Below are 16,020 nucleotides of genomic sequence, written 5' to 3'. Positions count from 1 at the left end.
AGCACAAATACAATAGTGATCTAGGGAACCAGTGAGAGTAGGTTGTCACTTTCTACATTATGTAATTTAGAAACATTTGAAATTTCTATATTTATAATGAAGAATTAGCATTATTTCTTCTGCTCATAACATTAACTTTTAAAATAAAAATTAAAAGTTGCTAGGCTGATTATAGGAGGGAAGAACAACGCACAGCATCTTGATTTTTCCAAAACAGGCCAAGTCTCAGGAATTAGACATAAAAATACAGTTACCCTGAAATACAGAATATTAGATTTTAAACATATTTCATGTTCAGTAGTAAAACTTTCTGTATTTATGAGAAGCAGTCAGAGGTTTTCTCCTTAACTAGCAAAGGTCATAAATGGTTGGCTGGCAAACCAATCATTTGCTTTTTGGGAGTGTGTGGATAGTCACGTTGGTATCGCTTGCATGTGGAATCTAAAGTATGTCACAAATGAACATATCTACAAAACAGAAAAGACTCACAGACACAGAGAACAGACTTGCGGTTGCCAAAGGGGAGGTGGGGAGGGAAAGGGATGAACTGGGAGTCTGGGGTTGGTAGAGGCAAACTATTACATTTAGAATGGACAAATGACAAGGACCTCATGTATAGCACAGGAGCTATATTCTGTAATAAACCATAAAGGAAACGAAAATTGAAAAAAAGAATGTACATATGTATATAAGTGAGTCATTCTGCTGTACGGCAGAGATTGGCACAACATTATAAACCAACTATACTTCAATTAAAAAAATAAGTTCTATAATAATCTAAACAGAAAAAGAATTTGAAAAAGAACAGATGCATATATATGCATAAGTGAATCACTTTGCTATACACTTGAAACTAACACAACATTGTTGATCAATTATATACTCCAAAGTAAAATACAAGTTAAAAAATAAAATAGGTAAATTAATAAAACAAAAAAGCAGAGGCAGAAAAAATATATACACATTCTATGAACTTTATTAAATATCTACATTTTTATCTACTAGTATACTCAGGAAGGCAAATCATATATTTATGCAATTTAGAGTCAGAAGGACCCTTAGAAAATTTAAAGAAGTGATTTGTACAAAGACATTCAGCAACTCAGTAAGCCAAGGTGAAGACTCAACTTCTACCTTCAATCAATTCAGTGTACACCATCCTGTCCCCCAACCCCAAATTTAAAGTTATAGCTGAAAAATAGAAAGGATATCTGGTATCTCTAGCAAGTAGAATATTATTATAAGAAGGCATCTGGGGGATACTGAGCCAAACCTTAATACTCAGTTACCTTTGTTATACAGGGTGATTTATTGAAGAAAGTCAATTAAGAAACACAAAGCATCAGCAACTTCAAAATAAGTCACTTTGTACTATTCAGTCTTAAAAAGGAATGAAATTCTGATACATGCTATAACATGAATCAATCTTTAAAGCACCATGCTAAGTGAAATAAGCCAGATGCAAGAGGACAAATATTATTTCACTGATATGAAGTACTTAGAACAAATCCATAAAGACAGGAAACAGAATAGTGGTTACCTAGAACTGGGTATTGGGGGAGAATGGGGACTTGTTCAATGAGGGTGGAGTTTAAGTATAGGAAAACGAAAAAGTTCTGAAGCTGAATAGTGGTGATGTGAATGTGCTTCAGTTCAGTTTAGTCACTCAGTCATGTACGACTTTTGTGACTCCATGAACTACAGCATGCCAGGCTTCCCTGTCCGTCCCCAACTCCTGGAGCTTACTCAAACTCATGTCCATTGAGACAGTGATGGACCATCTCATCCTCTGTCGTCCCCTTCTCCTCCCACCTTCAACCTTTCCCAGCATCAGGGTCTTTTCAAATGAGTCAGCTCTTCACATCAGGTGGCCAAAGTATTGGAGCTTCAGCATCAGTCCTTTCAATGAATATTCAGGACTCATTTCCTTTAGGATGGACTGGTTGGATCTCCTTGTAGTCCAAGGGACTCTCAAGAGTCTTCTCCAACACCACAGTTCAAAAGCATGAATTCTTCGGCACTCAGCTTTCTTTGTAGTCCAATTCTCACATCCATACATGACTACTGGAAAAACCATAGCTTTACTAGATGGACGTTTGCTGGCAAAGTAACATTTCTGCTTTTTTTTTTTTTTTTTAACATTTCTGCTTTTTAACACACTGTCTAGATTGATCATAGCTTTTCTTCCAAGGAGCAAGTGTCTTTTAATTTCATGGCTGGAGTCACCATTTGCAGTGATTTTGGAACCCCCCAAAAATACAGTCTCTCACTGTTTCCATTGTTTCCCCAGCTATTTGCCATGAAGTGATGGGACCAGATGCCATGATCTTAGTTTTCTGAATGTTGAGCTTTAAGCCAACATTTTCACTCTCCTCTTTCACTTTCACCAAGAGGCTCTTTAGTTCTTCTTTACTTTCTACCATAAGGGTGGTGTCATCTGCATATCTGCGGTTATGGATATTACTCCCAGCAATCTTGATTCCAGCTTCTACTTCATCCAGCCCAGCATTTCTTATTATGTTAAATAAGCAGGGTGACAATATACAGTCTTGAAGGACTCCTTTCCCGATTTGGAACCAAATCAGTTGTTCCATTTTCAGTTCTAACTATTGCTTCTTGACCTGCATACAGATTTCTAAGAGGCAGGTAAGGTGGTCTGGTATTCCCATCCCTTGAAGAATTTTCCAAGGTTTGTCATGATCCACACAGTCAAAGGCTTTCGCATAGTCAATAAAGCAGAAGAGATGTTTTTTCGGAACACTCTTGCTTTTTCTATGAGCCAACGGATGTTTGCAATTTGATCTCTGGTTCTTCTGCCTTTTGTAAACCCAGCTTGAACATCTGGAAAGTCATGGTTCATGTACTGTTGAAGCCTGGCTTGGAGAATTTTGAGCATTACTTTACTAGCATGTGAGATGAGTGCAATTGTGCAGTAGTTTGAACATTCTCTGGCATTGCCTCTCTTTGGGACTGGAATGAAAACCGACCTTTTCCAGTCCTGTGGCCACTGCTGAGTTTTCCAAATTTGCTGACATATTGAGCGCAGCACTTTCACAGCATCATCTTTTAGGAGTTGAAATAGCTCAACTGGAATTCCATCACCTCCACTAGCTTTGTTTGTAGTGATGCTTCCTAAGGCCCACTTGACCTCACATTCCAGGATGTCTGGCTCTAGATGAGTGATCACACCATTGTGATTATCTGGGTCGTGAAGATCTTTTTTATACAGTTCTTAACTGTGTTTTCTTCCCACCTCTTCTTATCTTCTGCTTCTGTTAGGTCCATACCATTTCTGTCCTTTATTGAGCCCATCTTTGCATGAAATGTTCCCTTGGTATCTCTAATTTTCTTGACGAGATCTCTAGACTTTCCCATTCTACTGTTTTCCTCTATTTCTTTGCATTGATCACTAAGGAAGGCTTTCTTATCTCTTCTTGCTATTTGGAATTCTGCATTCAAATGGGTATATCTTTCCTTTTCTCCTTTGCCTTTTGCATTTTTTCTCTTCTCAGCTATTTGTAAGCGCTCCTCAGACAACCATTTTGCCTTTTTGCATTTCTTTTTCTTGGGGATGGTCTTGATCACTGCCTCCTATACAATGTCATGAACCTCCATCCGTAGTTCTTCAGGCACTCTATCAGATCTAGTCCCTTGAATCTATTTCTCACTTCCACTGTATAATCGTAAGGGATTTGATTTAGGTCATACCTGAATGGTCTAGTGGTTTTCCCTACTTTCTTCAGTTTAAGTCTGAATTTGGCAATCAGGAGTTCATGATCTGAGCCACACTCAGCTCCCGGTCTTGTTTATGCTGACTGTACAGAGCTTCTCCATCTTTGGCTGCAAAGAATATAATCAATCTGATTTCGGTGTTGACCATCTGGTGATGTCCATGTGTAGAGTCTTCTCTTGTGTTGTTGGAAGAGGGTGTTTGCTATGACCAGTGTATTCTCTTGACAAAACTCTGTTAGCCATTGCCCTGCTTCATTCTGTCCTCCAAGGGCAAATCTGCCTGTTACTCCAGGTATCTCTTGACTTCCTACTATTGCATTCCAGTCCCCCATAATGAAAAGGACATCTTTTTTGGGTGTTAGTTCTAGAAGATCTTGTAGGTCTTCATAGAACTGGTCAGCTTCTTCAGCATTACTGGTTGGGACAGTGACTTGGATTACTGTGACAGTGAATGGTTTGCCTTGGAAACAAACAGAGATCATTCTGTCGTTTTTGAGACTGCATCCAAGTACTGCATTTTGGACTCTTTTGTTTTCTATGAGGGCTACTCCATTTATTCTAAGTGATTGTTGCCCACAGTAGTAGATATAATGGTCATCTGAGTTAAATTCACCCATTCCAGTCCATTTTAGTTCACTGATTCCTAGAATGTCGATGTTCACTCTTGCCATCTCCTGTTTGACACTTCCAATTTACCTTGATTCATGGACCTAACATTCCAGGTTCCTATGCAATATTGCTCTTTACAGCATTGGACTTTTCTTCATCACCAGTCATGTCCACAACTGTGTGTTGTTTTTGCTTTGACTCCATTTCTTCATTCTTTCTGGAGTTATTTCTCCAGAAATAACCTACCGACCTGGGGAGTTCATCTTTCAGTGTCCTATCTTTTTGTCTTTTCATACTGTTCATGGGGTTCTCAAGGCAAGAACACTGAAGTGGTTTGCCATTCCCTTCTCCAGTGGACCACTTTTTGTCAGAACTCTCCACCATGACCTTGGGGGGCCCTACATCACATGGCTCATGGTTTCATTGAATTAGACAAGGCTGTAGTCCATGTGACCAAACTAGACAACATATTAAAAAGCAGAGACATTACTTTGCCAACAAAGATCCATCTAGTCAAAGCTATGGTTTTTCCAGTAGTCATGTATGGATGTGAGAGTTGGACTATAAAGAAAGGTGAGCACTGAAGAACTGATGCTTTTGAACTGTGATGTTGGAGAAGACTCTTGAGAGTCCCTTGGACACCAAGGAGATCCAACCAGTCAATCTTAAAGGAAATGAGTCCTGAATATTCATTGGAAGGACTAATACTGAAGCTCCAATACTTTGGCCACCTGATGTGAAGAACTGACTCACTGGAAAAGACCCTGATTCTGGGAAAGACTGAAGGTGGGAGGAGAAGGAGATGACAGAGGATGAGCTGGCTGGATGGCATCACCAACTCAATGGACATGAGTTTGAGTAAACTCGGGGAGTTGGTGATGGACAGGGAGGCCTGGTGTGCTGCAGTCCATGGGGTCACAAAGGGTCAGACCCGACTGAGAGACTGAACTGTAACTGTATATGTAATGAAGATAATGGCAATCTCCTTTAAAAGGGCCCATGCACGCACTGTCACACTCAGTGCCCCCGACCCTGCACAAGGCCACCATCAACCCACAGAGACTCCTGGACACTCATGGGAAGTCTGGGTCAGTCTCTTGTGGGGTCACTGCTCCTTTCTCCTGGTACGCACAAGTTTTTGTTTGTGCCCTCCAAGAGTCTGTTTCCCCAGTCCTGTGTAAGTTCTGGTGGCTCTATGATGGGGTTAATGGTGACCTCCTCCAAGAGGGCTTATGCCATACCCAGGTCTGCTGCACCCAGAGCCCCTGCAGCAAGCCACTGCTGACCTGCACCTCCACAGGAGACACTCAAACACTCAAAGGCAGGTCTGTCACTCTCTGTGGAGTCTCCTGCTGCATACAGGCTTTGTTTGAGCCCTCCAAATGTCTCTGGCAGGTATAGGGTTTGATTCTAAACGTGATTTCATCCCTCCTACTGACTTGCTGCAGCCTCTCCTTTGCCCTTGGATGTGGGGTATATTTTTTTGGTGGGATCCCACATTCTCCTGTTGACAGTTGTTCAGCAATGAGTTTTAATTTTGGAGTTCCCACAGGCTGCACACTTCAAATGCATATACATGTATCCATTCTTTCTGTTTTATAAGTTCATTAGTATCATTTCTTTTTAGATTCCACATATAAGAAATGTCATACAATATTTCTCCTCCTCTGTCTGACTTAGTTGACTCAGGATGACAATCTCTAGGTTCGGACATGGTGCTGCAATAGCATTCATTCTCTTTAACAGCTGAGTAATATTCTACTGCATTAATGTACCACATTTTCTTTATCTATTCCTCTGTTGATGGACATTTTGGAAAACTCAGCAGTGGCCACAGGACTAGAAAAGGTCAGTTTTTATTCCAATCCCAAAGAAAAGCAATGCCAAAGAACACTCAAACTACCACACAATTGCACTCATCTCACAGGCTAGTAAAGTAATGCTCAAAATTCTCTAAGCCAGGCTTCAACAGTACATGAACCATGAACTTCCAGATGTTCAAGCTGGATTTAGAAAAGGCAGAGGAACCAGAGATCAAATTGCCAACATCTGATGGATCATCAAAAAGCAAGAGAGTTCCAGAAAAACATCTATTTCTGCTTTATTGACTATGCCAAAGCCTTTGACTATGTGCATCACAATAAACTGTGGAAAATTCTTCATGGGATGGGAATACCAGACCACCAGACCCGCCTCTTCAGAAATCTGTATGCAGGTCAGGAAGCAACAGTTAGAACTGGACATGGAACAACAGACTGGTTCCAAATAGGAAAAGGAATACATCAAGGCTGTATATTGTCACCCTGCTATTTAACTTATATGCAGAGTACATCATGAGTAATGCTGGGCTGGATGACGCACAAGCCGGAATCAAGATTGCCGGGAGAAATATCCATAACCTCAGATATGCAAATGACACCACCCATATGGCAGAAAGTGAAGAAGAACTAAAGAGCCTCTTGATAAAAGTGAAAGAGTAAAGTGAAAAAGTTGGCTCAAAGCTCAACATTCAGAAAACTAAGATCATGGCATCTGGTCCCATCACTTCATGGCATCTGGTCCCATCACTTCATGGCAAATAGATGGGGAAACAGTGGAAACAGTGACAGACTTCATTTGGGGGGGCTCCAAAATCACTGCAGATGGTGAATGCAGCCATGAAATTAAAAGATGCTTACTCCTTGGAAGGAAAGTTATGACCAACCTAGACAGCATATTAGAAAGCAGAGACATCACTTTGTCAACAAAGGTCCATCTAGTCAAGGCTATGGTTTTTCCAGTAGTCATGTATGGATGTTAGAGTTGGACTACAAAGAAAGCTGAATGCCAAAGAATTGATGCTTTTGAACTATGGCATTGGAGAAGACTCTTGAGAATCCCTTGGACTGCAAGGAGATCCAACCAGTCCATCCTAAAGGAGATCAGTCCTGAGTGGTCACTGGAAGGACTGACATTGAAGCTGAAACTCCAATATTTTGGCCACCTGTTGTGAAGAGCTGATTCATTTGAAAAGACCCTGATGCTGGGAAAGATTGAGAGCAGGAGGAGAAGGGGACAACAGAGGATGAGATGGTTGGATGGCATCACCGACTCAGTGGAGATGAGTTTGAGTAAACTCCTGGAGTTGGTGATGGACAGGGAGACCTGGCGTGCTGTGGTCCACAGGGTCGGGAAGAGTCGGACACGACTAAGTGACTGAACTGAACTGAATGGCTTTTATTTTTAGACAACCAATTATGCTATTTATACAGTGTTGTTTCTCGTGGCTCTCCAGGGACTTCCCTGGCAGTCCAGTGGTTAAGACTCCAAGCTTCCAATGTGAGGGGCCCGGGTTTGATCCCTGTTCAGAGAACTAAGATCTCATATGCCATGTGGCAGAGCCAAACGAAATATTTAAAAAAACAAAAAACAAACCAAAAAAGAAATACACGGCTGTCAATAGCAAGCACCTGTATCAAAACACTCTTGCTTACTTTACCATTTATTAGAAGAAAGGGAGCCAGGAGAAGAGAAAGGGAGCAGTTAACGTGCTAAGAAAACAAGGGAGGGCAGCCAAGGATAGAACACAAAAGAGACATAGTACTGACCACCCCTAAATCTGCTTTTCTCATACACCAAACTAAATCACTCAAACTTGTTCATGCTAGTTTTATTAATTCAGATTTGGTCTGGAGTAATTATAAACATTATTACGTGATTCTTGTCAAGTTACACACCTATAGGCCATGCTATGCTCACTCATGTCCGACTCTTTGCAACGCCATGAACTGTAGTCCACTGTCCACAGAATTTTCCAGGCAAGAATTCTGGAGTGGGTTGCCATTTCCTACTCCAGGGGATCATTCTAACCCAGGGATCTAATCCGTGTCTCTTGCGTCTCCTGCATTGGCAGGCAGATTCTTTATCACTGCGCCACCCACGAAGCCCATATACTTACCTACAGGACTTGTCCTAAAAAGACTATAATAGAATCAAGGAATACTTCTTGGAGTTGGAAAAAAGATAAACCAACTAAACTATCCTAACTTTCATCACCGCCCTGCTTAAAGGAGCAGGAAACAGAAAAATAGAGAAAAGATAGCTTTTTTAAATGATTACAAGAAGATGAGCTAAAAATTAAGAGAATTAATCTTGTGTTATTGGACAAGTCAATCAATCTCTCTGGAGTTCATTTTCCTTAAATGTGAAATGAGGAAGGGCTGACTACTTGGAATAAGTTTAAACATCATCAACACTTTTAATTTTCTTAAATTAAAATATTTAAAAAGAAAAACAACTTTAACAATGATATTTAAACCCTTCTGAAGTCATAAACCCTTTGAAAAACCTGTGATTTCTCCCCAGAAAAATGAAAATACAAAATCATTCATTTTTGCATTGTATTTCAGTAAGTTCAGGAAACTATGAAGACCGACCATGAATGGGAGATTTCTAGAAAATTCCACCTTTCTCTTTTAGAAATAATGTATATGTTTATAATTTTTATGACCTAACTCTATGAATCAAATTTCCTACCCAATCTCAATCTGACTTATTCTAAGGAGGGAGGGAAAAAAGGAAGTTTAAGCAGTTTTTAAAATTTTAAATAGAACAGATATACCTTTTCAAAAGAGAGACAGTTTGCTTTTTTTAAGTAAACAGTATTCAACATTATTAGATTCTTTACTAGCCAAAACCCATTTTTGATCAATTCTACTCTGGCAACTTAAACACTCAATTCCACTTGACCACACTTTAACAACACAACTGCTTCTGACAGAACCACATGAAGCTTCAAATAAGAAATAAGATACACCAGTGGAATGGATCAGAACACATGGTCACAAAAGGAAGCATCTGAAAAGATATGGAGGAAGCATCTGAAAAGATATTCTGACAAGTCTCAGACCAAGTTAATGATAATAATTAAAATTTCTAAATTTGAAGAAGGAATTCTGATTAAATATGATTAATTTTTATATGCCTCACTGTCTAATCACTATTGAGATACTCAATGACTGAATGGGCCACAGTAACCTAGCAGCCAATTTCACTTTTTCCAGAGACTAGGCACAAAATGTATACAAGTTCCTCAATATCTGTCAGTGATGAATTACATAAAATCTTTCCAAGAAATAAAATAGTCATAGTAAATTTCATGCACTGTGCTAAATTCTGTGAGAAAATACAAATGAATACAATAACCCTGGATTCAAAGAACTTAGAAACCAACACTTCCACCGTATTACGACAGCCTTCTAAACATTTTAAAGAGTTAAAGCTAATTTTGCCTAGTTTTTCACACAAGTCCCTCTACAGGCAAGAAAAAGAAACTGGGCCCTTGGAGTCCTGAGGCTCTAGCTTGGAACTCACAAAGCAAAGAATACAAATATTCCATTCCCTCCATAATACAGTACTATTAGATTTTAATATAAAAATGCCTTTTCCCTTTGATTTGAGTAAACTGACACTTAAGTAAGATGCACTTTGTAATTACTGTGACTACACACATGCCTACAATGCCAGGCTAAAAATACCTGCAAGTCTGAGAGTCACAAGCCTATAGGATACAGTCAAAGCTTAGCACACAAGGTCCCCAGCTGTGCCCCGACCATTACTCTGACAACCTGCCCACTGGGGAGGCAACACGGACACGCAGGTGCCCCTTGATGGGTTTTGTGGGGGAAGGTGAAGTAGAAAAGAATAGCTTTATTGCTTTGCTAGGCAAAGGGGACACAGTGAGGTGCCCTCAAAACTGCGTGTCCCTGCCCCTTGATGTTTCATGCCAATTGTTCCCATTCTTGGAATTCTCCTTCTTTGTCCAGCAACCAGCAAACTCTTTTTGTCTTGCCAGATTCACTCAAGCATCGCTTCTTCTAAGATGCTCTCCTGAACACCCAAAACAGAGTTAGTTATACTGTCTTAGGTGTACTTTGTTATTTCTTATGGTTCTATTACAGCACCTTATTCCCAAAGTATTACTTTTTCCCTTTGTTTACTCATTCTTTCTCACTAAGCCATGAGTTTCTTCTCAAGGTCATGAACCTCTTTTTATTTATATTTCTAATGTTCAATAGTGCCTGGCAAATGATGGCTATCTCATAAATACCTGACAGATAAAGGGACAGATAGATGAATAAATATCACTCTAAATGCTTCCTTATTATTCCTTATAGCAGTTATAACCACCTAACATTATAGTTTACTTTTAAACTTTGTTTATTATTTTTCTGTGGTTTATTCACTGACGGAATTCTAGTACATAGAAAGTGCCTAAAACATAATAAGTACTCAATATTTACTGAATGAATGAATAAAAGATAACTTAGCTATCCGAAAACCATTCTGGTCAGATTATTCAACATAAAATATGGCTTTGCATGTATTTTTTTTTTCAAAAAAAGAAAGAAAGGAAAGTATACTTGATAATGGCAGTAAATAACAATTTTTTTAAACTTCTAAGAAAAGATATGGTTTATTAACATTAAAATTCTAAATGGTCATGGGTAAATTTATGGTTTTCCCATTTTTTTAGTACAATATTGAATAACATTAGCTTTCAAGAAGAGCATACAAGTTCTTACCCATCCTTGGTTTGATCGGCTACTCCTGCCAAGAGCTGCACAATCTTCGGATTGCTATTTGGATCATTATACAGTCCAAGATAGCGCTGGACAAAGTCTTCCGGGGTCATGTAATGTTCTCCATCAACCTCAGTACTGGCATACTAAAAAGTAAATAATGTATACTTAAAATTAAAATTGTTCAGTATCTTTTTGTACCCAACAAAAGTTTCCTGAAAAAGTAAATTAAATGTCAGTATCATAATCAAGGTAACAATAAATGCAGAAGTTTTTTCTGGATAGTCCAAAAACAGACACCCAGAGCCTGGGTTCAGAACATTAGCAAAGTATTGATACATGCTACAATATGGATGAACCTTGAAAACACTTTAACTTAAAGAAACCACACAAAAGACCACATAACTCATGACCTCATTTATATGAAGTGTCCATAATAGGCAAATTCACAGCATCAGAAAAGTACAGTAGTAGTTGCCAGGAACTGGAAGGAGCGGGGAATGGAGTTAACCACTTTACATAGGGGGAGTTTCCTTGGGGGTGATAAAAATGCTCTGGAATTAAGACAGTGGTAAAGTCACACAACATTGTAAATAACCTGAAAAAAAAACAAAACAAAACACAACACTGACTTGGACACTTTAAAATGGTGAATTTTATGGGGGGGGGGGGGGTGTGTTTATACACACATGAAGAAATATGAGAAAGATAAAGAAAGGTGAAAGGGCAACCAAGGTAAGAAAGCCTCAAAGCCTCTGCAGGCTTCCTGACAGCAAGAGTGGGGGTGGGGACACACCTGCCAAACCTTAAAAAGGCAATGACCAACGACAGCATAACAAACCAGACCTTCCAACACAGGTATTCCTTCTAAGTACCAGGAGCTGGAAAAAAGAAACAAAAAAATTCTGCCTTTTATGTCAATAATTTTAGAGAATAAAATAATAATAATACCTGCTTATTAAATAAACAACTCAATATATAGTAAGGGTCTTATGTACTATGGTAAAGAAAGCTCAGCACCAAAAAATTGACGCTTTTGAACTGTGGTGTTGGAAAAGACTCTTGAGAGTCCCTTAGGCTGCAAGGAGATCAAACCAGTCAATCCTAAAGGAGATCAGTCCTAAATATTCATTGGAAGGACTGATGCTGCAGCTGAAACTCCCAATACTTTGGCCACTTGATGTGAAGAACTGACTCACTGGAAAAGACTCTGATGCTGGGAAAGACTGAAGGCCGGAGGAGAAGGGAATGACAGAGGATGAGATGGTTGGATGGCATCACCGACTTGATAGACATGAGTTCGAGCAAGCTCCGGGTGTTGGTGATAGACAGGGAAGTCTGGTGTGCTGCAGTTCATGGGGTTGCCAAGAGTCAGACATGACTGAACTGAACTGACTAAACTGGTGACCAAACATGAACAGCCAAAGCCTTCCTCTATGGGTTGCAGTTGATTAACTTAGCTACTTCAGTCAACTATCAAAGTAGTAACATCAGAACATTTCCCAGAATTGAAGAATACAAGGGGCCACTAAGTGCCAAGCACAGTCAATTAAAACACAACAAAGACCCACACCAAGGCTTGACTCATCATCGTAAAATTAAAGAACATCAGAATAAACAGAAAATCTTAAATGTTTTCAGAGAGAAAAAATAGGTCATGTATAAACAATTATGAATCATGGGCCTCAATGCTTCCCAACAGAAACTTTGAAAGCTTGAAGACAATGCAGTAAGGCACTGAAAATTCTAAGAGAAATGATTTCTAACCAAGAATTCTAAACTGAGCCAAACTTTCAATCACCTGTAAGGGCAGGTTAAAAGTACTCTGGAATATCCATATTCTCAATATGCTTTCCTTCCCTTTAATGTACCCTTTCTCAGGAAGCTATGGGATAATCTGCCCCATCAAAAAGACAGCATGAACCAAGTAATAGAAAGACGGAGGTTCCAGGAAACCGGATGATCCAGCCCAGTGTAGTGGCCAAGGGAAATCCTGGGACAACATTTGTACTGCAGGGCTCTGGAGTGCCAGTCCTGGCTGGCAGAGGGAGGGCTCCAAGAGAGCAAGCCGCTAGGGAAACTGCAATGTCAGATTATTCGAGGCATTTGGCTTTGTGGAAAATAACCCTGGGAGGAGCCTAAATCTTTACACAAATGTCAGCTTCTCAATGAGACTTACCCACCCAGACTTGTATTTATATTCCCAAATCCCCTATGGTGTTCTGCTTTCCCCCTTGGCACCTATCAACTACCATACTATGTATTTTACTTATTATGTTTGCTGTCTATCTCGCAAGTGGCATGTAAATATCACAAAAGAAGGAATTTTTGCCGAGCATGTTCACTGATGTATCCCAAGCACCAAGAATAATAGCTGATACATGGTAGGCACTCCGTAAATATTTGTTAAGGGATCAGTAACAGGTACAGAAATCACTAAGTAAATGAAAAGTTAAGCAATTTTTAACTCTATAAAAAAGTAAATTATGAACAAGTATTTTTGTCATATAAAAACAGAAAACATTACATGATTTGGCAGAAAATAAACAATTTAGAGTTATAATAATGTAGATACTAAATATTAATTTAACAACAATTATGAATATAATGATAAGCATGGAGGGAGAAGAATGGGAGAGGAAGTCAAATACCTCAGCTGCTATAAGAGAAAGTCAATAGTGTCTAGAAGAAGCAGTACAAACATATGAAGTATTTCTACCCTTTATGAAAAGCAAAGTATAGAAATACTTCTATTCATGAAAAATGAATAACAGCTAGAAAACTTACAAGAGGTTGCTTCTAGGAAAGACAAGGATCAAAAGATCAAAGGACTGTTGGTTTGCTTTTGGTTAAGCATTTCAAATGTCTTCATTTGGGAATCTGACTAAACCAAGCCGCTAGCTCCCTCAATAAGGACAGAATTAAATTTTAAATTGTTTCCTTTGTTGTATTCTGAAAAATATCATTGAGGTTATCACAGCAAATGCTCTATCAGTCAACATAAGCAGCCCAAAGGTGGACACATTCTTACTAGCTGGTACTACCAAAATCACCTAACTAGTATAACCCCAAAATAAAGTCATGTTCTCTCCACATGCTATAAAAGTCATACCTGAAAGGTGCCTGTGTTTACACCCTGGCTCTAAACTTATTCACTGTGAGTCCTTCAACAAGGACATTCTCCTCCCAGGCCCCTAGATATATATCACATATCTATAAAATGAAAACTAAATAATCTTTGACATTTCAAAACAGGCATGCAAACAGGAGAAAGAAAAAATAAACTGTATGATACTAAGTGGATTCTACTAATTCTAATCAATTGCTGCTTCTCCTCAAAATTCTTCAATGTATAACATAACCTGACACATTTACCAAGATATGAAAACCACCAGGGTTAAAGACAGGCAGGAGTGGAGAAAGGCACAATGTTGGCAAGGCTACTGGAACTGGAAAGAGGGATCAATACAAGGAAGTCTAAAAATAGAACTTATGCAACTGATAAGTGAGCAATTAACTAGAATGAGTGCCAAAGGTATGAGACACATACAATGGGAACCAAAAATAAATGATTCATTTTGAGGATAGATGGCAGGGAGTTGGTGAGAGGAAAAAGAAAATAATGTTCGGAACAGGCCTTGAAAGCAAAATTCAGTTTTAACTGCAAATTGAGAGAAAGGGTATTTCAGGCTTAAAAAAAGAAAAAAAACCAGAAAAATTTTAAATGAATTTATTTCTTTTTGGGGGGAGGGGGTTGCTGTCTGGAGAAAGGTAACAAAGAGAGGGTACACAAAGATGTGTAGAAGTGACACTGAAAAGACAATTTGAGACCAGATAGTGGAAGACTTGGAATGCTAAAACAAAGAGTTGGAACTTTATCTTACGGGCCATGGGATACCACTTAAAATTTTAGGAAGTGAGAGACATGATCTGACATGTGCTTTCCCCGGCAGCAATGTGAAAGATGGACTGGAGAAAAGATAAGCTGCCTGGGGGCAGGGAGACCAAGTAGTGGCTACTGCAAAGATCCAGGGGAAAGAGATTGAGGCCTGCACCAAAGCAGTAGGAGTGAAAATGAAAAAACAATGGGGATTTTCACCCACTGCTAGAGGCTTTTCATTTTATTTATGATTTTAATATTGTCAATTCACACCATTCAAAATAAGAATATACAATGAAAAAAGTCTTCCTCCCGCCTCTTTCCAGTCACTCAGTTCCTCACTCCAGAGGCAATCAATTTCTCACACACACTTTCAGATATTTTTTTGTGCATAAACAAGTAAATTTTATATATAAGATATATATATATATATAGACACCAATATGCATTCATGCACAGTAAGTTGCTTCAGTTGGTCTGACTCTTGGCGATCCTAAGGGCTGTAGTCCGTCAGGCTTCTCTGCCCATGGGGATTCTCCAGGCAAGAATACTGGAGTGGGTTGTCATGCCCTTATCCAGAAGATCTTCCCAACCCATGGAATGAACCCACATTTTTTATGTCTCTTATATCTCCATCAGCACCACCTGAGAAGCCCCATATATGCCAATATATACATACAAATGTGTATGATTATTCTTATTCATGTCTTTTTAACACAAATGATAACATACTATTCACACTGTTCTATCCATCTTGCTTTTTCACATTCAGTCCTTTAAAAAAGTGATTCAGATATACAGCAAATACCAAGACAATACTGTAAAGAAATTATCCTCCAATTAAAAAAAATTAAACAAAAAAAAGTAATTTAGCAATATATACATACCCACAAATATATGTGTGTGTGTGTGTATATATATATATATATAATATATAAAGAACTATCAGTCAGTCAGTTCAGTCACTCAGTCATGTCTGACTCTGCAACCCCATGGACTGCAGCACGCCAGACTTCCCTGTCCATCACCAACTCCCAGAGCTTACTCAAACTCATGTCCATCGAATCGGTGATGCCATCCAACCATCTCATCCTCTGTCATTCCCTTCTCTTCCTGCCTTCAATCTTTCCCAGAATCAGGGTCTTTTCAAATGAGTCAGTTCTTTGCATCAAAGTAGCCAAAGTATTGGGAGTTTCAGCTTCAGCATCAGTTCTTCCAATGAACGTTCAGGATTGATCT

At 39.1% G+C, this 16,020-nt stretch overlaps 1 protein-coding gene across 1 annotated transcript in view; it reads right to left on the bottom strand.

Moving 5' to 3' along the window:
• The window catches only part of SLC25A12 (solute carrier family 25 member 12), a 96,601-nt gene that overhangs the window by 66,613 nt on the left and 13,968 nt on the right, over positions 1–16,020 (bottom strand). Inside the window, exon 3 of the mRNA XM_061135726.1 lies at positions 10,905–11,047. Coding sequence (XP_060991709.1) covers positions 10,905–11,047 — 143 coding nt within the window. The remainder of the gene's footprint in view (positions 1–10,904; positions 11,048–16,020) is intronic.

This window comes from Dama dama, chromosome 33 (assembly GCF_033118175.1).
Source record: "Dama dama isolate Ldn47 chromosome 33, ASM3311817v1, whole genome shotgun sequence".
Lineage (NCBI taxonomy): Eukaryota > Metazoa > Chordata > Mammalia > Artiodactyla > Cervidae > Dama > Dama dama.
The sequence above is the reverse complement of the archived record's forward strand: the minus strand, read 5'-3'. Positions and strand labels throughout refer to the sequence as shown.